This window comes from Puntigrus tetrazona, chromosome 1, assembly GCF_018831695.1.
Source record: "Puntigrus tetrazona isolate hp1 chromosome 1, ASM1883169v1, whole genome shotgun sequence".
Lineage (NCBI taxonomy): Eukaryota > Metazoa > Chordata > Actinopteri > Cypriniformes > Cyprinidae > Puntigrus > Puntigrus tetrazona.
This window is the reverse complement of record NC_056699.1, coordinates 21,784,181-21,807,422: the sequence shown is the minus strand read 5'-3', so window position 1 is coordinate 21,807,422 and position 23,242 is coordinate 21,784,181. Positions and strand designations below refer to the sequence as shown.

The following is a 23,242-nucleotide window of genomic DNA, read 5'->3' as shown; positions in this document are numbered from 1 at the left end:
AAAATTTAAAATTTTGAGAGAGAGAGAGATTATCATATGATAGATATAGGCTGTACGATTCAGTTTGAAACTATAAAAGCTCAAAGTTTGAAAGTTTTAAGATTGTGTGACACATAGATGCTGGCTGGTTCTGAATGGTTGCAAAGGTTTGCTAGGTTTTTGAACATATCTTTCAGAAGCTCATACGCGCGCAGGTCTTTAAACTACTTCACTAGGCCCATTGGTTTGAGTGGTAACATATTAACATGAAAGATAATTGAGAAAAATAAAAGTAATAACGTAATACTGATCTTCATAATTAAGTGCGGGAGAAGACACACAAACGGAGCGGTATGAATAAGCGCTGCAAGCTGCGCTAACTGACCAACACAGAGATGCTAAGATTAGCTCAAACAAGACAGGCTAGCGTAGTCTTTAACACCGCGCTGTTTCTTATGTTAATTATGTAACCAGACGGACATTAATCGGTAGGGTATATTGTTTTATTTTCATCGTTTATTCCGAAGCAGCCTAAGTAACTATATCCAGCTTTAAACTGCCTAACATTACTGACAAATGATTGGATGATAATGACAATCACGAGCTTGAGATGCTTTATATTAGGCTACCTAGCTTATTAATTATAACTTGTTCTGTCACTTGTCAAATAGTACCTACTCTTCATATTCATCACTGCTCTCACACTCATTACATCTATCCTTTATTGGTCCTCACCCTGTTTGTTTTATTAAAAAATCACAAACTGATTTTCTAATGCACTCATATCACTCTTATCAATCATTTCTGAAACAGGTACAGATTTGCCACTCCATCTTACAAAAATGAACCTAAAACACATGAATAAAAGTTATTTATTATACAGCCACAATATGCATCCCGAAATTTGATTTTGTCAGTTCTGCATGACGCTCAGATTTACAGGACTCTTAGTTTGAGTGTACAATTATATTTGTATAACTTTAATTCATATGTATTTTCTAGTCTAAAATGGGCTCACTATGGAGCCTTGAGAGCATGTGAATATGTGCTGTTGTCTCCTTTACTACTTAGTTACTAAAAATGCACAGCAAATGTATAGTAAATTTAATTTTTACTGGTTAAAAGGGAAATCATTAAATCGTATTTTAATTGCAAATTTTCCATAGAGGGATGAACAGTGCTTGAAAGTTTCTTCACAGGGCTTCTTGAATGTATTCATGTCTTTTTTACTTCATTAGTTCTTAATAAACTAAAGTGGATAAAATGTACTCTGTTGTCTGTGTTCTGTATTTTGTTTAGGTCTAAAGTATTTATGTATTGTTTTTGTTTTTCTTGGACACATGAGAAATAAATAATTGCTACACTAGCTGGAGCGCCCCTGCTTGGATAGAGGGCACTAATCTCCAGACCAGGCTATAGATTATAAATAACAGTTTATATACTTTAGATAATTGTGTAAGTAGTAAAACAACATTAGACAGTTTAGAAACATTTAGAGTCTCCCGTCCTATGCCTCGCAGTGCTTTGGTCCAAATGCCTGCTTTCCTGTTTTCCTATTAAGTCCGGTGAGAGAGAACTAGCTAAACCGTGGAACTACAATAAGTAAGGCTGTCATTCACTTGGATAAACATCGGATAAAGTGATTATTTTCTCTTTGATTTTGCCAGTGTATTTAGTAGCTGCTGATTTGTGTCCAAGAAGAAGGCCATGAGAACAGTGACTATGCTTTTTTATGCACTGTATAATCATTTGTTATTATGACTAATAAAAAAAAAATTATCCATTAGAATGTAGCCACATGCAGGAAAAACCGGCTTTACAAGAAATTGTGAATGACACAGAATACACACACCAGGCTTGCTTATGTAGTCTACGTTTTATTAAGCTGCAGGTAGATTTATAGAGGTTTACTTCTGCCACTGATTGTAAGGTCTCGCAAAAAAACAAACAAACAAACAAAAAAAAGGTATTAGCCTAGAATAGCATAGATTATTGCTCATTGCTGGCACTGTTGCAAGCATTGTAAAAATCCCAGTAATCATTCTAGAAAAACTGATTATCATGCATGCATATGACTAAAACTTCATTATAAACTTTTAAATAAGCCATAAAACAAGTTGTGATTTAAAGAATGTGCACTCATTTTGGTTCCATTTGTTTGTCTTGCTTTTTCACAGGAACCATCTATTACATAACACTGTTCTACACGAGAACTCAAGTCCGTTCTTTGCATACTTGGAATTATGAAACAGCTCAAGAATGTTGATGTTATCTACTCATCAAAGGTAGATGTTTTTTTTTCATTATATACCTTCTCAAATTACTTTGTTTTATCTTTTGAAAAGTTTTACAAAAGAAAAAAAAAACAACCATGAAAACCAGCCCCATGAAAACCTAGCCTCTTGATATAGGCTACTACTTGTTTAATGAAATCTCAATCTTAAACTCTATTTTACAAACATTTAGTTGTTTGTTTCAGGGCCAAAGCCAGAAAAGTTTAAGTGGGTGGTACTACATAAAGCTCTCCAGGAGAGCATAAATGTAAGCAGCTGCAAAAATGCAGTTTGTCGTGTATCATTTGAAAGTCATTTTCAGTGGAGGTTTCTGCTAAAAGTAAACTTTCTGTTGCCATGTTTGAGTATAGGCCTAATGTTGTTTATATACTGCAGCTATATAAAATCACTATTTTAAAATGTCTGTAGATGTACTATACAATAAAATGTTTAGTGCACGAATCAATCACTTTTTATGCAAGTAAAGAACGCAACATTGTGTACATGTGCCAAATACAGAATCCCATAGACAAATCCACTTATTAATAGGTTAGTCACAACATATAGTTGTGAATATTTGCTGTTTTGTGTGGCTTAACTAATTTCCAGTCAGGTAAAGGGGGAGAAGTTCAAACTCTGCAGTGTATACAGTCTTTTCTGTTATTTGTATTCTATGTTAATTTATGTTTCATGATTATAGATTAATTGATTTGTCTATTAATTTAGTAGACACCCTGTGAGGGTTAACATGAGGTTAAAACAGTGGGAGAAGTCTTATTAGACTTAGGACTTGAATTAACGTTGACCAAAACACTCTAGGTCCTATACAGTGCTGCTGGATGGCAATTGCTCTGGACTTGCCATCAATTTTTTATATAATCTTTTCAAAGTGGACGCTGTTTACTCAGTTTTTTTTAAAAATAGAGTCTTATTGTCAGCTTGTAGCCAAGTCACATTGTCAACTTGTAACTAGTGTTGATCAATGGCGATTCACTGTTGATTCATAGCTTGTTCTTCACCAACTCTCCAGTATTTATGTAGCATTCATAGAAGTCAATGTCAAAACCACAAAAACTTGTCAGACTTGTTTCATTTTTTATTTTTTTCAAATTTTTTTACAATTTAGGAAAGTAACTACAAAAATAAATAAAAAAACATCACTCAATAAATGCCCATTCAATAGGTGCAACAGTGCCATTTTGTTTTTAAGTCAATCACTTTATTGTACTTTTATTTATGTTTATTATTTGTTTTTATTTCTATTATTTTCTTGCCTCTAACAAAATGCTGGGTTAAATACAACCCAGTGCTGGGTAAAGTAGGGGTAGAAACAGCTATTGGTTTGTTCTGACCCAGTGATTGGGTTACTATGCAGAAGGATGGGTAAAACATTTAACCCAAACTGCTGTGTCAAAACAACACAGTTGCTGGTTCTGTCCATATTTTACTCAGCTTTTTTTTTAGATTTCTTAGCATTTCTTATAACATTCATTAAAAAGAACTATAAAATTTATTTACAAAAAAAAACAAAAATTACAGCTGCATGATGGAAACTTAACCAGCAGCTATTTCTTCACACCAGGCCCATCCCAGGTGAGATATTTCTAACCAGTGCAGTCCACACCCTCTTATGTCAGAGCTAAGCAAATTATCTTATTTTATAGATGCGCATTATTCTTTTTAAGTTGTTGTTTCCATAATAGTTAAATGAAATAGTGTGAATATTAAATAGTAAACACATGTTAATTGAATGATTAGTCTGCATATGCACAAACGGTAAATTAACACCTTGCACGCAAGTAAAAAGTCCATGAATTGACACTACATGGTTTACACTTGTAGCTTATGTTTTGTACAAAATGATTGTTGTATTGAAATGTTATACAAGAATCACTGTTCAATTTCATTCTGCACTATCCTGTAAAAATATAATCAAGTCTACACATTTCCTTATGGAGTTCCCCATGTTCTTACTTAAGTTATATTGCATATATGTGTTTTATATTATTACCTATTTGTCTGAGCCACGTTGAATTAATTAAACATAACCATGCATCAAAACACAACTGTGAATCTGCCATTCTATATTTGACACTGGCTTTAACATTTCATATCAATTATTGGGTATATTTTACGTTTTATAGACATTTTATATGGTAGAGATGTTACAAGACACTGTACAACTGGTTAACCCATTGTGTTATGGTAATTTTGAACCTGGTTAAAGTTACAGATAAGTAATTAATAGTAAATCAATCTTACTTTAAACAACTAAACTTGAAAAGGGCTTTTGACTGTCTTGTTGTTGAGATATGCTGTTGTACTGTTGGAAAAGCTGCGTTGCCTAAATTAAGACTGTAGTGATTGTTCATTCTGAATAACCTCAAAAGGTTTGTCTGCGTAAGTTGCTTTATATTGTTGTTAGTTTGTGCATTGGTGAACATTCCAAGACACACCCTATACAGTATAACAATAAAACATGAGAGCAATCACATTTTTATGTGATAGACATTATTCTTGAACATGCATCAAAGAGATTTTGTGACATCGAGGCTCACACCCCGAATCCATTATTTTAAGAAATAATACTGAGATTAATTTGTGGCTAAGCATTTTTCTGTGCAACTGTTTCATTATCAGCATACAAGTTATTTGCACAGTTATTAAATCAATACATTTGAATTTATTAGCCTAATTATGAAACAGCATAGTAGCATAGTCTAAATAATGATTTCATTGCACATTTGAGGATTATCATGTGACCAAATGTCACTTCCTCTCTACTTCAAATTCTGATATTTCAAGATGCTGAGTAGGTTGGCAGAGAGGTTGGGTGGGAACCCAGGTCCTGTGATGGCATACAGTGACAAAACATTTGCTGTAGAAACAACTTGCACTCAGAAGTTGCTAGTAAATGTCACAAACAATTAGAAAGAAACAGCAAGTAACACACTGAGGTAAAATTAGTATGTAGATCAACTGAAATGTATGCTCGTTAAACATACTCTAACAAACATAATATTTAAGGGAAAAAAAGAAGAAAAAAAAATATATACACACATAATGTTTTAATGAATTTACTAATAAAATTAAACATTAATAATTAGTGTATTGTATTTAGTTTTACATTGTATTATGTTATAGGCTATAGGCAATATAGGCTATTCCTGTTAAAATAACCATTTATAAACTTTTACAACATTTTCTTTTTAGTAAAATTATCATGGGTTAATTTAATTAGATAGGACGTTCATTCCTATCAATTTCATTATCTATTTCATTTTTTATAAGGCTTGTTTTAGTTTACTTTTTATTTCTTTATGCATTACTTTATTTTACATCAAAATAGGCACATCTGTTGTCACCAAAACACCTTTTATTATCCTGACAGAAATGAATTCTTGACATTCATGTTAGCAGTAATCAGCATTGTAATTACACCCTTCATTGTGGATATGAAATAATACCATCATGCTTCTCTATTGCGTACTACAGGGTTCGGTCGCTTTTTTTTACCACACCCTACACGTCAACATACCTTTGATATAGCATTGCCCAAATTTACTCTTTTCAGTCAGTTACTTTTGAGCTAAGAAGGCAAATCACACAGAGAATTGCAATACTATTTGGTGTACATGGTTATGACTTTAAACAGCAGAAGGAGGTAGGTGAATGATTATTTCAATCATATAGCTTATAATGCTGTATAACACTCAATTCTACATAATAATCAATACAACAACATTTATGTAAAAGTGTTATAATAGCCTCTGTGTTTGCTCTTTTGATTTGTTACCAGCTTGTATCAACTTTACATTATACAGGGTAGAACACTTTTAGGAATTGAATTGAGATTGCTTTTTAAATTATATTAGAATTTTAACTGAGGTAGCAAGTAAGGAAATATAATTAATTAAACTGAAATCTTCCTAGAAATGCAAGATTGTTGGTTTTGGTTTGAAAAAGCCTTGTTTGATAAAAAATAGTAAAATCTTAAAATATATTTTTTGTAAACCTAACAAGCACAAAGAATGACAGAATTATAGACTGACTGACTGATAGACCAACAAATAGATAGATATATGGATAGACAGACAGACAGGTAGATTGATTGATTTTTTTAATTGATAAATTGATTCCATATTGATTCCAAATTAATAATTCCATTCCATCTCACAAATTGAAAGAACCAAATTATTACAATTGGAATGATGTCATGTCAAACCCTGCCCTAAGTTCATAGAAATACACATTAGAAGCATTCTGAGCTTCAACAGATGATAATTAAATCAGTAATTAGTAATAATTACTGGTGACATCACATTTATGCACTGGTGACCTAAAGTTGGATAGATTGTTAGGTAGTACACTGCATTGACATAGCAAGTCAAAGAGAGAGAGAGAAAAGGCCTAGGTTCTAATGGAACTTGGGCCAAGGCCAGGTTGATGGTGTCTTGGGCCAGGGCCAGGGTTGCTCTGTTTGTTCCCTCGTTTCAATTGAATGTTCCCACTTGGCTTGGTGGGTCCCCAGTCTGCCTAGGCTCATATGCACTTGCATACCCTGCATATCCAGATACAATGCCACCAGTACACTTTATAGACATAACAATTGAGGCTACATATTCAGTCATCAGGGGGTGCTCATGAACAGACTTTTAGAATCAGAAATGATTAACAGGATACCTTACGGTCCTGGACAACCCGCAGCACTGCATATTTTACATGTCATTGTTTGTAATCCATACATTTTTCAGTGTTTGCTTGAAATCTATTTATCTATATGTGCCTTACTGTAGCTCAAACAGCAAAACACGGCATTAGCAACACCAAATTCATGGGTTAGATTCTCAGGAAATGTCAGTTAATAGAAATGTCTATACCTTGAATACAGAGTCCAACTGTATAATATATACAAAACATAATACTATTACAGTCCTTTTTTTAGTAAACACAATGATTTAGAATTTGTTTTCAGTAGCATGATTACATGAGTGTTCTGTATTTTTTTTTAAATAATATTAGTTACTTATCTTCTGTTTTAGGTGGTGTTTCATTTCAAAATATGATGCCAGATGGATCGTATTTCTCACCATATGTATGTATATTCTGAATGTTATGTGTCAAGAAATTGTTAAAAAAAAATGTGAAAAATGTAATTAAATCTATTCAAAATGTTTGTGGAATTTGAAATTTAATTTTAAATGGTCAAAGGATAATAATTACATATATTTCTTTCCTTTTTTTTGATAGTATATGTACGGTGCATTGTTTGTGGAGGAACATCCTCCATAACACCAACAGCACCAGTTTCAACAGCCAATGACGTTTGTATAATAAAAACTAAAGCATCTATTATCCCCAAACAAAATTCATGTACATCTGTGACTTTCACAACCCCATCTCCTACAACTACTGATTCAACGTCAATGGCACCTTTAAGAACAAACGAGGCTTCTACAGAAAACATACCCTCAACAACAGCTGTAGGTCAAACAGCAATGCCATTTTCAATGACAACAGAAACCAAAGCTTCTACAACTATAGAGGTGATCCCTAAAACCACACTCATGTCTTCAACAAGCATGAATGCACCTTCAATAACAACAAATACTGCTTCAACAACAACAGCACTATCAAAAACAGAAACAGAAGCTTCCACAACCATAGAGGTGATCCCCACAACCACACTCATATCCTCATCAAGTACAACTACACCTTCAACAGCAACAAATGTCACTACAACAACAGCACCGTCAACAAAAGCAGAAGCTTCCACAACCATAGAGGTGATCCCTACAACCACACTCATATCCTCATCAAGTACAACTACACCTTCAACAGCAACAAATGTCACTACAACAACAGCACCGTCAACAAAAACAGAAGCTTCCACCACCATAGAGGTGATCCCTACATCCACACTCATATCCTCATCAAGTACAACTACACCTTCAACAGCAACAAATGTTGCTTCAACAACAGCACCATCAACAGAAACAGAAGCTTCCACAACCATAGAAGTGATCCCCACAACCACACTCATATCTACAACCGTACCTAAAACAACAACTGTTGCTCCAACACCATCCTCAGTCACTGAAGGTTATACAACTACAGCGGTGACCTCCACAACCACTCTTTTATTTTTAGAAACTAAAGCAACAGCAAATGCTGCTCAAACAACACCATTTTCAACAACAAATGAATTTTTAACCACCCCGGAACTGAACCTCACAACTATGCCTGTATTCTCAGTACCTATAACAACAGAAAATGGCACTCTAACAGAGACACCATCTTCAAAAATAACAACTGAAACTTACACAACCACAGCTGTGACCACCACAACCACACACCTATCATCACCAACTATAACTGTACCTTTACCCGCAACAAATGCTGCTCCAACAATGTCTCCAACAACTGAAACTTCTACTATCACAGCCGTGAACCCTACAATCACTATATCATCAGTAACTGAATCTACAACAACAAATCTTGTTCCAACATCATTTTCGACTACTGAAGGTTATGCAACCACAGCTGTGAGCCCCACAACAACTTTTACATTTTCAGAAACTACAACAACAAAAGCTGCTCAAACTACACCATTGTCAACAACAAATGAGGCTTCAACCACCACAGCAGTGAACCCCACAAACATTCCTGTATTCTCTATACCTCAAGCAACAGAAAATGTTGTTCCAACAACAACTCTACCATCTTTGCCACATGAAGTATCTACTACCACAGCTGTGAGCCCTGCAACCACTCTTATATCTTCAGAATCTAACACAGCACCTGTAACAACAAGTGCTTCACCAGCTGCAACAGCAACATCTTCAACAACTGAAGCTTCAAGCACCACATCAGTACACCCCACAACCACGCCTGTATACTCAGTACCCACAACAACAGAAAATGCTGCCCCAACAACTCCACTGTCTTCAACAACTGAAAGTACTACTACCACACCTGTGACCCTCAAAACCACTCCTTCACCTCCAAAAACTACAACAACAAAAGCTACTCCAGAAACAACCACCACAGAAATGCATGCATTCTCAGTACCTACAGCAGCAGAAAATACTGCTCCAACAGAGACACCATTGTCAACAATTAAAAGTGAAGCTTATAAAACTATAGGTGTGACTCCCACAACCACAATCATATTCTCACCGATTGCAACTTCTACATCACAATCTTCAACAACTAAAGCTTCAACCATCACAGCAGCGAACCCCACAAGTATTTCTGGATTCCCACTATCTACAACTGCACCTACAGCAACAGAAAATGCTACTCTAGCAACAACAGTACAGTCTTCAAAAAATGTAGCTTCTACAACCACAGCTGTGAATCCTACAACGATGGCTGTATTTCCAGAGCCTCCAACAAATGCTGCATCACCAACAACAACAGCAGTAACTTCAACAAATGATACATTTACAGTAACAGATGTGAACACCACATCTTCCTCCCTAGCAAATACAAGTGCACCTCTAACAACAAGTGTTGCTCCAACACCATTTTCAATCACTAAAGGTTATACAACCACAGCTGTGACACCCACATCTTTGCGGGTTTTCTCAGAACATACAGTTGTACCCCTAGCAACAGAAAATGCTGTTCTTACCACAACACTTCCTTCAGTATCTTCAACCTCTTCACTTGTATCAACAAGCACAACAACCATATCAATGACCACAATACCAATTTTCACAACAAGCAGAACTGCTGCAGCAACAACATATGTCACACCCACAACCATGCCAACATTATCAGAATTTACAAAACCACTTCTAACAACTACATCTTTGCTAAATCCAGCTCCTACTGCATTTGGACCTCAAAGCACAAAAACTGTGTCTTTAGCAACCACTGAAACCAGTGCACCAACCTTTATAATTGTAACTCAAGAAACGACTATGCCATTGTCAATGTCAGCAACAAGTGCTTCCCCAACTACAAGAGTCACTCCACTGACTACATTTGGACCTACAAGAAGTATTCCAATAACCTCAGCTACTACAACTGCATCAACCCAAACAACAGCAGTGGTGGCAAGCAAGCTACTGTTCAACTACTCGTCTCAACTACCCAGTGAATCTCAGGTCTTCAGTGCAATAAACATTCTCCTGAAATCCAGAGAGTCACAATTTAATAAAGCAGTGAAAGTAGTGAATATCACCTATGAGAGTAAGTATCCTGATTTTCACATGAGGAAATATTAAATGTAGACTTGTAACAAACAAAAATATATTTTCTGTGTTGTCTCCAATCAGAAATCTCAGAAACATCATATGCTGTGGTGTTTACAATTAACGTGGTTAACATCAGCATGCCAGTGGACCAGCTGCTCAGAAACAATACCTACCAGGAAGTGCAGGAAATCATCAATACTATGGTAAATGTTAAAAATGTACAATCTAGAATAATTTAGGTCCAATGGCAGCATTTCAATAGAGACTGACCAAAGATTTGGTTTTCTCCTGCAGCTGAACACTCTTCTGAATGAACCTGGCAGCCCAGCTTTCCAATCCAAATTTTCCAACTTCACGTAAGATGAAAACTCATGTGACAATCTTCATTTAATCTGTCTTCTCATTTTAGTTCAATAAAGCCGTGGGAAATACCATATACCTTAAAAAATAAACAACTGAACTAAACATCTTTAGATGGGGGTTAAAGTCCCTAACAGATATCTCCTATGTGTCCTGTAGGAGCGCTACGAACCAGATTGATGGCATGATGGGTTATAACTTCAATGGTGGAGATGCCCTGCAACCAGTCAGCTTCCTAAATGAGTTACTTGTGTCAACCACGACAACGGTGCTTCCAGGAACAACAACCAGTTTCTTTGTGACTTCACCAAACCTCATGTAAGTGTTGGTTTTCAATTGCGGAGAAGAATTAAAACTGCAAAAAGAATTTTTTACCCCTAAAATCTGATGCACATTGAACAAACTGTGTTTTGCTTACAGATCTGGTTCAGCAGTCGTCATAGCCAGGCTGGTGTTCAACTCATCATCTCCAGTTCCCAGTGAAGATCTGGTCCTCAGGGCTATCAACACTCTCCGTAATTCCAGAGAGTCAAAGCTGAATGAATCAGTGAAAGTGGTGAATGTCACCTATGAGAGTAAGTGTCATGAAAGGTTTAAAACATTTCCACAGGGAAATGAGAACAACTGATATAAATGGCAAGTTTTTAACCAAATAAAATGTCATATTTTTGTCTTCACACAGAAATCTCAGAAACCTCATATGCTGTGGTATTTCAAATTAAAGTGGTTAACATCAGCATGCCAGTGGACCAGGTGCTCAGAAACAATACCTGCCAGGAAGTGCAGAAAATCATTGATAATTCGGTAAATGTTAAAAATGTACAATCTAAAATAGTTTAGGTCCAATGGCAGCATTTCAACAGAGACTGACCATCGATTTGGTTTTCTCCTGCAGCTGAACACTCTTCTGAATGAACCTGGCAGCCCAGCTTTCCAATCCAAGTTTTCCAACTTCACGTAAGATGAAAACTCATGTGACAATCTTCATTGAATCTGTCTTCTCATTTTAGTTCAATAAAGCCGTGGGAAATACCATATACCTTAAAAAATAAATAACTGAACTAAACATCTTTAGATGGGGGTTAAAGTCCCTAACAGATATCTCCTATGTGTCCTGTAGGAGCGCTGCAAACCAGATTGATGGCATGATGGGTTATAACTTCAATGGTGGAGATGCGCTGCAACCAGTCAGCTTCCTAAATGAGTTACTTGTGTCAACCACGACAACGGTGCTTCCAGGAACAACAACCAGTTTCTTTGTGACCTCACCAAACCTCATGTAAGTATTGGTTTTCAATTGCGGAGAAGAATTAAAACTGCAAAAAGAATTTTTTACTCTTAAAATCTGATGCACATTGAACAAACTGTGTTTTGCTTACAGATCTGGTTCAGCAGTCGTCATAGCCAGGCTGGTGTTCAACTCATCATCTCCAGTTCCCAGTGAAGATCTGGTCCTCAGGGCTATCAACACTCTCCGTAATTCCAGAGAGTCAAAGCTGAATGAATCAGTGAAAGTGGTGAATGTTACCTATGAGAGTAAGTGTCATGAAAGAAGGTTTAAAACATTTTCACAGGGAAATGAGAACAACTGATATAAATGGCAAGTTTTTAACCAAATAAAATGTCATATTTTTGTCTCCACACAGAAATCTCAGAAACCTCATATGCTGTGGTATTTGAAATTAAAGTGGGTAACATCAGCATGCCAGTGGACCAGGTGCTCAGAAACAATACCTGCCAGGAAGTGCAGAAAATCATCGATAATTCGGTAAATGTTAGAAAAGTACAATTTGAAATAGTTTAGGTCCAATGGCAGCATTTCAACAGAGACTGATCAAAGATTTGGTTTTCTCCTGCAGCTGAACACTCTTCTGAATGAACCTGGCAGCCCAGCTTTCCAATCCAAATTTTCCAACTTCACGTAAGATGAAAACTCATGTGACAATCTTCCTTTAATCTGTCTTCTCATTTTAGTTCAATAAAGCCGTGGGAAATACCATATACCTTAAAAAATAAACAACTGAACTAAACATCTTTAGATAGGGGGATTAAAGTCCCTAACAGATATCTCCTATGTGTCCTGTAGGAGCGCTACAAACCAGATTGATGGCAAGATGGGTTATAACTTCAATGGTGGAGATGCCCTGCAACCAGTCAGCTTCCTAAATGAGTTACTTGTGTCAACCACGACAACGGTGCTTCCAGAAACAACAACCAGTTTCTTTGTGACTTCACCAAACCTCATGTAAGTGTTGGTTTTCAATTTCGGAGAAGAATTAAAACTGCATAAAAATTTTTTACTCTTAAAATCTGATGCACATTGAACAAACTGTGTTTTGCTTACAGATCTGGTTCAGCAGTCGTCATAGCCAGGCTGGTGTTCAACTCATCATCTCCAGTTCCCAGTGAAGATCTGGTCCTCAGGGCTATCAACACTCTCCGTAATTCCAGAGAGTCAAAGCTGAATGAATCAGTGAAAGTGGTGAATGTCACCTATGAGAGTAAGTGTCATGAAAGGTTTAAAACATTTCCACAGGGAAATGAGAACAACTGATATAAATGGCAAGTTTTTAACCAAATAAAATGTCATATTTTTGTCTTCACACAGAAATCTCAGAAACCTCATATGCTGTGGTATTTGAAATTAAAGTGGGTAACATCAGCATGCCAGTGGACCAGGTGCTCAGAAACAATACCTGCCAGGAAGTGCAGAAAATCATCGATAATTCGGTAAATGTTAGAAATGTACAATTTGAAATAGTTTAGGTCCAATGGCAGCATTTCAACAGAGACTGATCAAAGATTTGGTTTTCTCCTGCAGCTGAACACTCTTCTGAATGAACCTGGCAGCCCAGCTTTCCAATCCAAATTTTCCAACTTCACGTAAGATGAAAACTCATGTGACAATCTTCATTGAATCTGTCTTCTCATTTTAGTTCAATAAAGCCGTGGGAAATACCATATACCTTAAAAAATAAATAACTGAACTAAACATCTTTAGATGGGGGTTAAAGTCCCTAACAGATATCTCCTATGTGTCCTGTAGGAGCGCTACAAACCAGATTGATGGCATGATGGGTTATAACTTCAATGGTGGAGATGCCCTGCAACCAGTCAGCTTCCTAAATGAGTTACTTGTGTCAACCACGACAACGGTGCTTCCAGGAACAATAACCAGTTTCTTTGTGACTTCACCAAACCTCATGTAAGTGTTGGTTTTCAATTTCGGAGAAGAATTAAAACTGCAAAAAGAATTTTTTACTCTTAAAATCTGATGCACATTGAACAAACTGTGTTTTGCTTACAGATCTGGTTCAGCAGTCGTCATAGCCAGGCTGGTGTTCAACTCATCATCTCCAGTTCCCAGTGAAGATCTGGTCCTCAGGGCTATCAACACTCTCCGTAATTCCAGAGAGTCAAAGCTGAATGAATCAGTGAAAGTGGTGAATGTCACCTATGAGAGTAAGTGTCATGAAAGAAGGTTTAAAACATTTTCACAGGAAATGAGAACAACTGATATAAATGGCAAGTTTTTAACCAAATAAAATGTCATATTTTTGTCTCCACACAGAAATCTCAGAAACCTCATATGCTGTGGTATTTGAAATTAAAGTGGGTAACATCAGCATGCCAGTGGACCAGGTGCTCAGAAACAATACCTGCCAGGAAGTGCAGAAAATCATCGATAATTCGGTAAATGTTAGAAATGTACAATCTGAAATAGTTTAGGTCCAATGGCAGCATTTCAACAGAGACTGATCAAAGATTTGGTTTTCTCCTGCAGCTGAACACTCTTCTGAATGAACCTGGCAGCCCAGCTTTCCAATCCAAATTTTCCAACTTCACGTAAGATGAAAACTCATGTGACAATCTTCATTTAATCTGTCTTCTCATTTTAGTTCAATAAAGCCGTGGGAAATACCATATACCTTAAAAAATAAACAACTGAACTAAACATCTTTAGATGGGGGTTAAAGTCCCTAACAGATATCTCCTATGTGTCCTGTAGGAGCGCTACAAACCAGATTGATGGCATGATGGGTTATAACTTCAATGGTGGAGATGCCCTGCAACCAGTCAGCTTCCTAAATGAGTTACTTGTGTCAACCACGACAACGGTGCTTCCAGGAACAACAACCAGTTTCTTTGTGACTTCACCAAACCTCATGTAAGTGTTGGTTTTCAATTTCGGAGAAGAATTAAAACTGCAAAAAGAATTTTTTACTCTTAAAATCTGATGCACATTGAACAAACTGTGTTTTGCTTACAGATCTGGTTCAGCAGTCGTCATAGCCAGGCTGGTGTTCAACTCATCATCTCCAGTTCCCAGTGAAGATCTGGTCTTCAGGGCTATCAACACTCTTCGTAATTCCAGAGAGTCAAAGCTGAATGAATCAGTGAAAGTGGTGAATGTCACCTATGAGAGTAAGTGTCATGAAAGAAGGTTTAAAACATTTTCACAGGGAAATGAGAACAACTGATATAAATGGCAAGTTTTTAACCAAATAAAATGTCATATTTTTGTCTCCACACAGAAATCTCAGAAACCTCATATGCTGTGGTATTTGAAATTAAAGTGGGTAACATCAGCATGCCAGTGGACCAGGTGCTCAGAAACAATACCTGCCAGGAAGTGCAGAAAATCATCGATAATTCGGTAAATGTTAGAAATGTACAATCTAAAATAGTTTAGGTCCAATGGCAGCATTTCAACAGAGACTGACCAAAGATTTGGTTTTCTCCTGCAGCTGAACACTCTTCTGAATGAACCTGGCAGCCCAGCTTTCCAATCCAAATTTTCCAACTTCACGTAAGATGAAAACTCATGTGACAATCTTCATTTAATCTGTCTTCTCATTTTAGTTCAATAAAGCCGTGGGAAATACCAAATACCTAAAAAAATAAACAACTGAACTAAAAATCTTTAGATGGGGGTTAAAGTCCCTAACAGATATCTCCTATGTGTCCTGTAGGAGCGCTGCAAACCAGATTGATGGCATGATGGTTTATAACTTCAATGGTGGAGATGCGCTGCAACCAGTCAGCTTCCTAAATGAGTTACTTGTGTCAACCACGACAACGGTGCTTCCAGGAACAACAACCAGTTTCTTTGTGACTTCACCAAACCTCATGTAAGTGTTGGTTTTCAATTGTGGAGAAGAATTAAAACTGCAAAAAGAATTTTTTACTCTTAAAATCTGATGCACATTGAACAAACTGTGTTTTGCTTACAGATCTGGTTCAGCAGTCGTCATAGCCAGGCTGGTGTTCAACTCATCATCTCCAGTTCCCAGTGAAGATCTGGTCTTCAGGGCTATCAACACTCTTCGTAATTCCAGAGAGTCAAAGCTGAATGAATCAGTGAAAGTGGTGAATGTCACCTATGAGAGTAAGTGTCATGAACGAAGGTTTAAAACATTTTCACAGGGAAATGAGAAAAACTGATATAAATGGCAAGTTTTTAACCAAATAAATTGTCATATTTTTGTCTCCACACAGAAATCTCAGAAACCTCATATGCTGTGGTATTTGAAATTAAAGTGGTTAACATCAGCATGCCAGTGGACCAGGTGCTCAGAAACAATACCTGCCAGGAAGTGCAGAAAATCATCGATAATTGGTAAATGTTAGAAATGTACAATCTAAAATAGTTTAGGTCCAATGGCAGCATTTCAAACAGAGACTGACGAAAGATTTGGTTTTCTCCTGCAGCTGAACACTCTTCTGAATGAACCTGGCAGCCCAGCTTTCCAATCCAAATTTTCCAACTTCACGTAAGATGAAAACTCATGTGACAATCTTCATTTAATGTGTCTTCTCATTTTAGTTCAATAAAGCCGTGGGAAATACCAAATACCTAAAAAAATAAACAACTGAACTAAACATCTTTAGATGGGGGATTAAAGTCCCTAACAGATATCTCCTATGTGTCCTGTAGGAGCGCTACAAACCAGATTGATGGCAAGATGGGTTATAACTTCAATGGTGGAGATGCCTGCAACCAGTCAGCTTCCTAAATGAGTTACTTGTGTCAACCACGACAACGGTGCTTCCAGGAACAACAACCAGTTTCTTTGTGACTTCACCAAACCTCATGTAAGTGTTGGTTTTCAATTGTGGAGAAGAATTAAAACTGCAAAAATAATTTTTACTCTTAAAATCTGATGCACATTGAACAAACTGTGTTTTGCTTACAGATCTGGTTCAGCAGTCGTCATAGCCAGGCTGGTGTTCAACTCATCATCTCCAGTTCCCAGTGAAGATCTGGTCCTCAGGGCTATCAACACTCTCCGTAATTCCAGAGAGTCAAAGCTGAATGAATCAGTGAAAGTGGTGAATGTCACCTATGAGAGTAAGTGTCATGAAAGAAGGTTTAAAACATTTTCACAGGGAAATGAGAACAACTGATATAAATGGCAAGTTTTTAACCAAATAAAATGTCATATTTTTGTCTCCACACAGAAATCTCAGAAACCTCATATGCTGTGGTATTTGAAATTAAAGTGGGTAACATCAGCATGCCAGTGGACCAGGTGCTCAGAAACAATACCTGCCAGGAAGTGCAGAAAATCATCGATAATTTGGTAAATGTTAAAAATGTACAATCTAAAATAGTTTAGGTCCAATGGCAGCATTTCAACAGAGACTGATCAAAGATTTGGTTTTCTCCTGCAGCTGAACACTCTTCTGAATGAACCTGGCAGCCCAGCTTTCCAATCCAAATTTTCCAACTTCACGTAAGATGAAAACTCATGTGACAATCTTCATTTAATCTGTCTTCTCATTTTAGTTCAATAAAGCCGTGGGAAATACCATATACCTTAAAAAAATAAACAACTGAACTAAACATCTTTAGATTGGGATTAAAGTCCCTAACAGATATCTCCTATGTGTCCTGTAGGAGCGCTACAAACCAGATTGATGGCAAGATGGGTTATAACTTCAATGGTGGAGATGCCCTGCAACCAGTCAGCTTCCTAAATGAGTTACTTGTGTCAACCACGACAACGGTGCTTCCAGGAACAACAACCAGTTTCTTTGTGACTTCACCAAACCTCATGTAAGTGTTGGTTTTCAATTGCGGAGAAGAATTAAAACTGCAAAAAGAATTTTTACTCTTAAAATCTGATGCACATTGAACAAACTGTGTTTTGCTTACAGATCTGGTTCAGCAGTCGTCATAGCCAGGCTGGTGTTCAACTCATCATCTCCAGTTCCCAGTGAAGATCTGGTCCTCAGGGCTATCAACACTCTCCGTAATTCCAGAGAGTCAAAGCTGAATGAATCAGTGAAAGTGGTGAATGTCACCTATGAGAGTAAGTGTCATGAAAGAAGGTTTAAAACATTTTCACAGGAAATGAGAACAACTGATATAAATGGCAAGTTTTTAACCAAATAAAATGTCATATTTTTGTCTCCACACAGAAATCTCAGAAACCTCATATGCTGTGGTATTTGAAATTAAAGTGGGTAACATCAGCATGCCAGTGGACCAGGTGCTCAGAAACAATACCTGCCAGGAAGTGCAGAAAATCATCGATAATTCGGTAAATGTTAAAAATGTACAATCTGAAATAGTTTAGGTCCAATGGCAGCATTTCAACAGAGACTGATCAAAGATTTGGTTTTCTCCTGCAGCTGAACACTCTTCTGAATGAACCTGGCAGCCCAGCTTTCCAATCCAAATTTTCCAACTTCACGTAAGATGAAAACTCATGTGACAATCTTCATTTAATCTGTCTTCTCATTTTAGTTCAATAAAGCCATGGGAAATACCATATACCTTAAAAAATAAACAACTGAACTAAACATCTTTAGATAGGGGGATTAAAGTCCCTAACAGATATCTCCTATGTGTCCTGTAGGAGCGCTACAAACCAGATTGATGGCAAGATGGGTTATAACTTCAATGGTGGAGATGCCCTGCAACCAGTCAGCTTCCTAAATGAGTTACTTGTGTCAACCACGACAACGGTGCTTCCAGGAACAACAACCAGTTTCTTTGTGACTTCACCAAACCTCATGTAAGTGTTGGTTTTCAATTGCGGAGAAGAATTAAAACTGCAAAAATAATTTTTTACTCTTAAAATCTGATGCACATTGAACAAACTGTGTTTTGCTTACAGATCTGGTTCAGCAGTCGTCATAGCCAGGCTGGTGTTCAACTCATCATCTCCAGTTCCCAGTGAAGATCTGGTCTTCAGGGCTATCAACACTCTTCGTAATTCCAGAGAGTCAAAGCTGAATGAATCAGTGAAAGTGGTGAATGTCACCTATGAGAGTAAGTGTCATGAAAGAAGGTTTAAAACATTTTCACAGGGAAATGAGAACAACTGATATAAATGGCAAGTTTTTAACCAAATAAAATGTCATATTTTTGTCTCCAAACAGAAATCTCAGAAACCTCATATGCTGTGGTATTTGAAATTAAAGTGGTTAACATCAGCATGCCAGTGGACCAGGTGCTCAGAAACAATACCTGCCAGGAAGTGCAGAAAATCATCGATAATTTGGTAAATGTTAAAAATGTACAATCTAAATTAGTTTAGGTCCAATGGCAGCATTTCAACAGAGACTGACCAACGATTTGGTTTTCTCCTGCAGCTGAACACTCTTCTGAATGAACCTGGCAGCCCAGCTTTCCAATCCAAATTTTCCAACTTCACGTAAGATGAAAACTCATGTGACAATCTTCATTGAATCTGTCTTCTCATTTTAGTTCAATAAAGCCGTGGGAAATACCAAATACCTAAAAAAATAAACAACTGAACTAAACATTTTTTGATTGGGATTAAAGTCCCTAACAGATATCTCCTATGTGTCCTGTAGGAGCGCTACAAACCAGATTGATGGCAAGATGGGTTATAACTTCAATGGTGGAGATGCCCTGCAACCAGTCAGCTTCCTAAATGAGTTACTTGTGTCAACCACGACAACGGTGCTTCCAGGAACAACAACCAGTTTCTTTGTGACTTCACCAAACCTCATGTAAGTGTTGGTTTTCAATTGCGGAAAAGAATTGAAACTGCAAAAATAATTTTTTACTCTTAAAATCTGATGCACATTGAACAAACTGTGTTTTGCTTACAGATCTGGTTCAGCAGTCGTCATAGCCAGGCTGGTGTTCAACTCATCATCTCCAGTTCCCAGTGAAGATCTGGTCCTCAGGGCTATCAACACTCTCCGTAATTCCAGAGAGTCAAAGCTGAATGAATCAGTGAAAGTGGTGAATGTCACCTATGAGAGTAAGTGTCATGAAAGAAGGTTTAAAACATTTTCACAGGGAATCGAGAAAAACTCATATAAATGGCAAGTTTTTAACCAAATAAAATGTCATATTTTTGTCTCCACACAGAAATCTCAGAAACCTCATATGCTGTGGTATTTGAAATTAAAGTGGGTAACATCAGCATGCCAGTGGACCAGGTGCTCAGAAACAATACCTGCCAGGAAGTGCAGAAAATCATCGATAATTCGGTAAATGTTAAAAATGTACAATCTGAAATAGTTTAGGTCCAATGGCAGCATTTCAACAGAGACTGATCAAAGATTTGGTTTTCTCCTGCAGCTGAACACTCTTCTGAATGAACCTGGCAGCCCAGCTTTCCAATCCAAATTTTCCAACTTCACGTAAGATGAAAACTCATGTGACAATCTTCATTTAATCTGTCTTCTCATTTTAGTTCAATAAAGCCATGGGAAATACCATATACCTTAAAAATAAACAACTGAACTAAACATCTTTAGATAGGGGGATTAAAGTCCCTAACAGATATCTCCTATGTGTCCTGTAGGAGCGCTACAAACCAGATTGATGGCAAGATGGGTTATAACTTCAATGGTGGAGATGCCCTGCAACCAGTCAGCTTCCTAAATGAGTTACTTGTGTCAACCACGACAACGGTGCTTCCAGGAACAACAACCAGTTTCTTTGTGACTTCACCAAACCTCATGTAAGTGTTGGTTTTCAATTGCGGAGAAGAATTAAAACTGCAAAAAGAATTTTTTACTCTTAAAATCTGATGCACATTGAACAAACTGTGTTTTGCTTACAGATCTGGTTCAGCAGTCGTCATAGCCAGGCTGGTGTTCAACTCATCATCTCCAGTTCCCAGTGAAGATCTGGTCCTCAGGGCTATCAACACTCTCCGTAATTCCAGAGAGTCAAAGCTGAATAAATCAGTGAAAGTGGTGAATGTCACCTATGAGAGTAAGTGTCATGAAAGAAGGTTTAAAACATTTTCACAGGGAAATGAGAACAACTGATATAAATGGCAAGTTTTTAACCAAATAAAATGTCATATTTTTGTCTCCACACAGAAATCTCAGAAACCTCATATGCTGTGGTATTTGAAATTAAAGTGGGTAACATCAGCATGCCAGTGGACCAGGTGCTCAGAAACAATACCTGCCAGGAAGTGCAGAAAATCATCGATAATTCGGTAAATGTTAGAAATGTACAATCTAAATTAGTTTAGGTCCAATGGCAGCATTTCAACAGAGACTGACCAACGATTTGGTTTTCTCCTGCAGCTGAACACTCTTCTGAATGAACCTGGCAGCCCAGCTTTCCAATCCAAATTTTCCAACTTCACGTAAGATGAAAACTCATGTGACAATCTTCATTGAATCTGTCTTCTCATTTTAGTTCAATAAAGCCGTAGGAAATACCAAATACCTAAAAAAATAAACAACTGAACTAAACATTTTTTGATTGGGATTAAAGTCCCTAACAGATATCTCCTATGTGTCCTGTAGGAGCGCTACAAACCAGATTGATGGCAAGATGGGTTATAACTTCAATGGTGGAGATGCCCTGCAACCAGTCAGCTTCCTAAATGAGTTACTTGTGTCAACCACGACAACGGTGCTTCCAGGAACAACAACCAGTTTCTTTGTGACTTCACCAAACCTCATGTAAGTGTTGGTTTTCAATTGCGGAGAAGAATTAAAACTGCAAAAATAATTTTTTACTCTTAAAATCTGATGCATATTGAACAAACTGTGTTTTGCTTACAGATCTGGTTCAGCAGTCGTCATAGCCAGGCTGGTGTTCAACTCATCATCTCCAGTTCCCAGTGAAGATCTAGTCTTCAGGGCTATCAACACTCTTCGTAATTCCAGAGAGTCAAAGCTGAATGAATCAGTGAAAGTGGTGAATGTCACCTATGAGAGTAAGTGTCATGAAAGAAGGTTTAAAACATTTTCACAGGGAAATGAGAACAACTGATATAAATGGCAAGTTTTTCACCAAATAAAATGTCATATTTTTGTCTCCACACAGAAATCTCAGAAACCTCATATGCTGTGGTATTTGAAATTAAAGTGGTTAACATCAGCATGCCAGTGGACCAGGTGCTCAGAAACAATACCTGCCAGGAAGTGCAGAAAATCATCGATAATTCGGTAAATGTTAAAAATGTACAATCTAAAATAGTTTAGGTCCAATGGCAGCATTTCAACAGAGACTGATCAAAGATTTGGTTTTCTCCTGCAGCTGAACACTCTTCTGAATGAACCTGGCAGCCCAGCTTTCCAATCCAAATTTTCCAACTTCACGTAAGATGAAAACTCATGTGACAATCTTCATTTAATCTGTCTTCTCATTTTAGTTCAATAAAGCCATGGGAAATACCATATACCTTAAAAAATAAACAACTGAACTAAACATCTTTAGATAGGGGGATTAAAGTCCCTAACAGATATCTCCTATGTGTCCTGTAGGAGCGCTACAAACCAGATTGATGGCAAGATGGGTTATAACTTCAATGGTGGAGATGCCCTGCAACCAGTCAGCTTCCTAAATGAGTTACTTGTGTCAACCACGACAACGGTGCTTCCAGGAACAACAACCAGTTTCTTTGTGACTTCACCAAACCTCATGTAAGTGTTGGTTTTCAATTGCGGAAAAGAATTGAAACTGCAAAAATAATTTTTTACTCTTAAAATCTGATGCACATTGAACAAACTGTGTTTTGCTTACAGATCTGGTTCAGCAGTCGTCATAGCCAGGCTGGTGTTCAACTCATCATCTCCAGTTCCCAGTGAAGATCTGGTCCTCAGGGCTATCAACACTCTCCGTAATTCCAGAGAGTCAAAGCTGAATGAATCAGTGAAAGTGGTGAATGTCACCTATGAGAGTAAGTGTCATGAAAGAAGGTTTAAAACATTTTCACAGGGAAATGAGAACAACTGATATAAATGGCAAGTTTTTAACCAAATAAAATGTCATATTTTTGTCTCCACACAGAAATCTCAGAAACCTCATATGCTGTGGTATTTGAAATTAAAGTGGGTAACATCAGCATGCCAGTGGACCAGGTGCTCAGAAACAATACCTGCCAGGAAGTGCAGAAAATCATCGATAATTCGGTAAATGTTAGAAAAGTACAATTTGAAATAGTTTAGGTCCAATGGCAGCATTTC

The 23,242-nt window shown here is 37.2% G+C and overlaps 1 protein-coding gene across 1 annotated transcript in view; it reads left to right on the top strand.

Annotated features, from left to right (window-relative positions):
• The first annotated feature begins 7,678 nt into the window (after positions 1-7,678).
• Positions 7,679-23,242, top strand: part of LOC122348907 (uncharacterized threonine-rich GPI-anchored glycoprotein PJ4664.02-like) — a 37,864-nt gene continuing 22,300 nt past the window's right edge. Inside the window, exons 1-55 of the mRNA XM_043244797.1 lie at positions 7,679-7,735; positions 7,834-8,305; positions 8,508-9,500; positions 10,538-10,659; positions 10,751-10,812; positions 10,976-11,134; positions 11,237-11,331; positions 11,499-11,620; positions 11,712-11,773; positions 11,937-12,095; positions 12,198-12,352; positions 12,505-12,584; positions 12,676-12,737; positions 12,903-13,061; positions 13,163-13,257; positions 13,467-13,546; positions 13,638-13,699; positions 13,863-14,021; positions 14,124-14,218; positions 14,430-14,509; positions 14,601-14,662; positions 14,826-14,984; positions 15,087-15,181; positions 15,394-15,473; positions 15,565-15,626; positions 15,790-15,948; positions 16,051-16,177; positions 16,529-16,590; positions 16,755-16,820; positions 17,014-17,108; positions 17,321-17,400; positions 17,492-17,553; positions 17,718-17,876; positions 17,978-18,072; positions 18,284-18,363; positions 18,455-18,516; positions 18,682-18,840; positions 18,943-19,037; positions 19,250-19,329; positions 19,421-19,482; positions 19,646-19,804; positions 19,907-20,061; positions 20,172-20,293; positions 20,385-20,446; positions 20,611-20,769; positions 20,872-21,026; positions 21,137-21,258; positions 21,350-21,411; positions 21,575-21,733; positions 21,836-21,990; positions 22,101-22,222; positions 22,314-22,375; positions 22,541-22,699; positions 22,802-22,956; positions 23,067-23,188. Coding sequence (XP_043100732.1) covers positions 7,679-7,735; positions 7,834-8,305; positions 8,508-9,500; positions 10,538-10,659; positions 10,751-10,812; positions 10,976-11,134; positions 11,237-11,331; positions 11,499-11,620; positions 11,712-11,773; positions 11,937-12,095; positions 12,198-12,352; positions 12,505-12,584; positions 12,676-12,737; positions 12,903-13,061; positions 13,163-13,257; positions 13,467-13,546; positions 13,638-13,699; positions 13,863-14,021; positions 14,124-14,218; positions 14,430-14,509; positions 14,601-14,662; positions 14,826-14,984; positions 15,087-15,181; positions 15,394-15,473; positions 15,565-15,626; positions 15,790-15,948; positions 16,051-16,177; positions 16,529-16,590; positions 16,755-16,820; positions 17,014-17,108; positions 17,321-17,400; positions 17,492-17,553; positions 17,718-17,876; positions 17,978-18,072; positions 18,284-18,363; positions 18,455-18,516; positions 18,682-18,840; positions 18,943-19,037; positions 19,250-19,329; positions 19,421-19,482; positions 19,646-19,804; positions 19,907-20,061; positions 20,172-20,293; positions 20,385-20,446; positions 20,611-20,769; positions 20,872-21,026; positions 21,137-21,258; positions 21,350-21,411; positions 21,575-21,733; positions 21,836-21,990; positions 22,101-22,222; positions 22,314-22,375; positions 22,541-22,699; positions 22,802-22,956; positions 23,067-23,188 — 7,161 coding nt within the window. The remainder of the gene's footprint in view (positions 7,736-7,833; positions 8,306-8,507; positions 9,501-10,537; positions 10,660-10,750; positions 10,813-10,975; positions 11,135-11,236; positions 11,332-11,498; positions 11,621-11,711; positions 11,774-11,936; positions 12,096-12,197; positions 12,353-12,504; positions 12,585-12,675; positions 12,738-12,902; positions 13,062-13,162; positions 13,258-13,466; positions 13,547-13,637; positions 13,700-13,862; positions 14,022-14,123; positions 14,219-14,429; positions 14,510-14,600; positions 14,663-14,825; positions 14,985-15,086; positions 15,182-15,393; positions 15,474-15,564; positions 15,627-15,789; positions 15,949-16,050; positions 16,178-16,528; positions 16,591-16,754; positions 16,821-17,013; positions 17,109-17,320; positions 17,401-17,491; positions 17,554-17,717; positions 17,877-17,977; positions 18,073-18,283; positions 18,364-18,454; positions 18,517-18,681; positions 18,841-18,942; positions 19,038-19,249; positions 19,330-19,420; positions 19,483-19,645; positions 19,805-19,906; positions 20,062-20,171; positions 20,294-20,384; positions 20,447-20,610; positions 20,770-20,871; positions 21,027-21,136; positions 21,259-21,349; positions 21,412-21,574; positions 21,734-21,835; positions 21,991-22,100; positions 22,223-22,313; positions 22,376-22,540; positions 22,700-22,801; positions 22,957-23,066; positions 23,189-23,242) is intronic.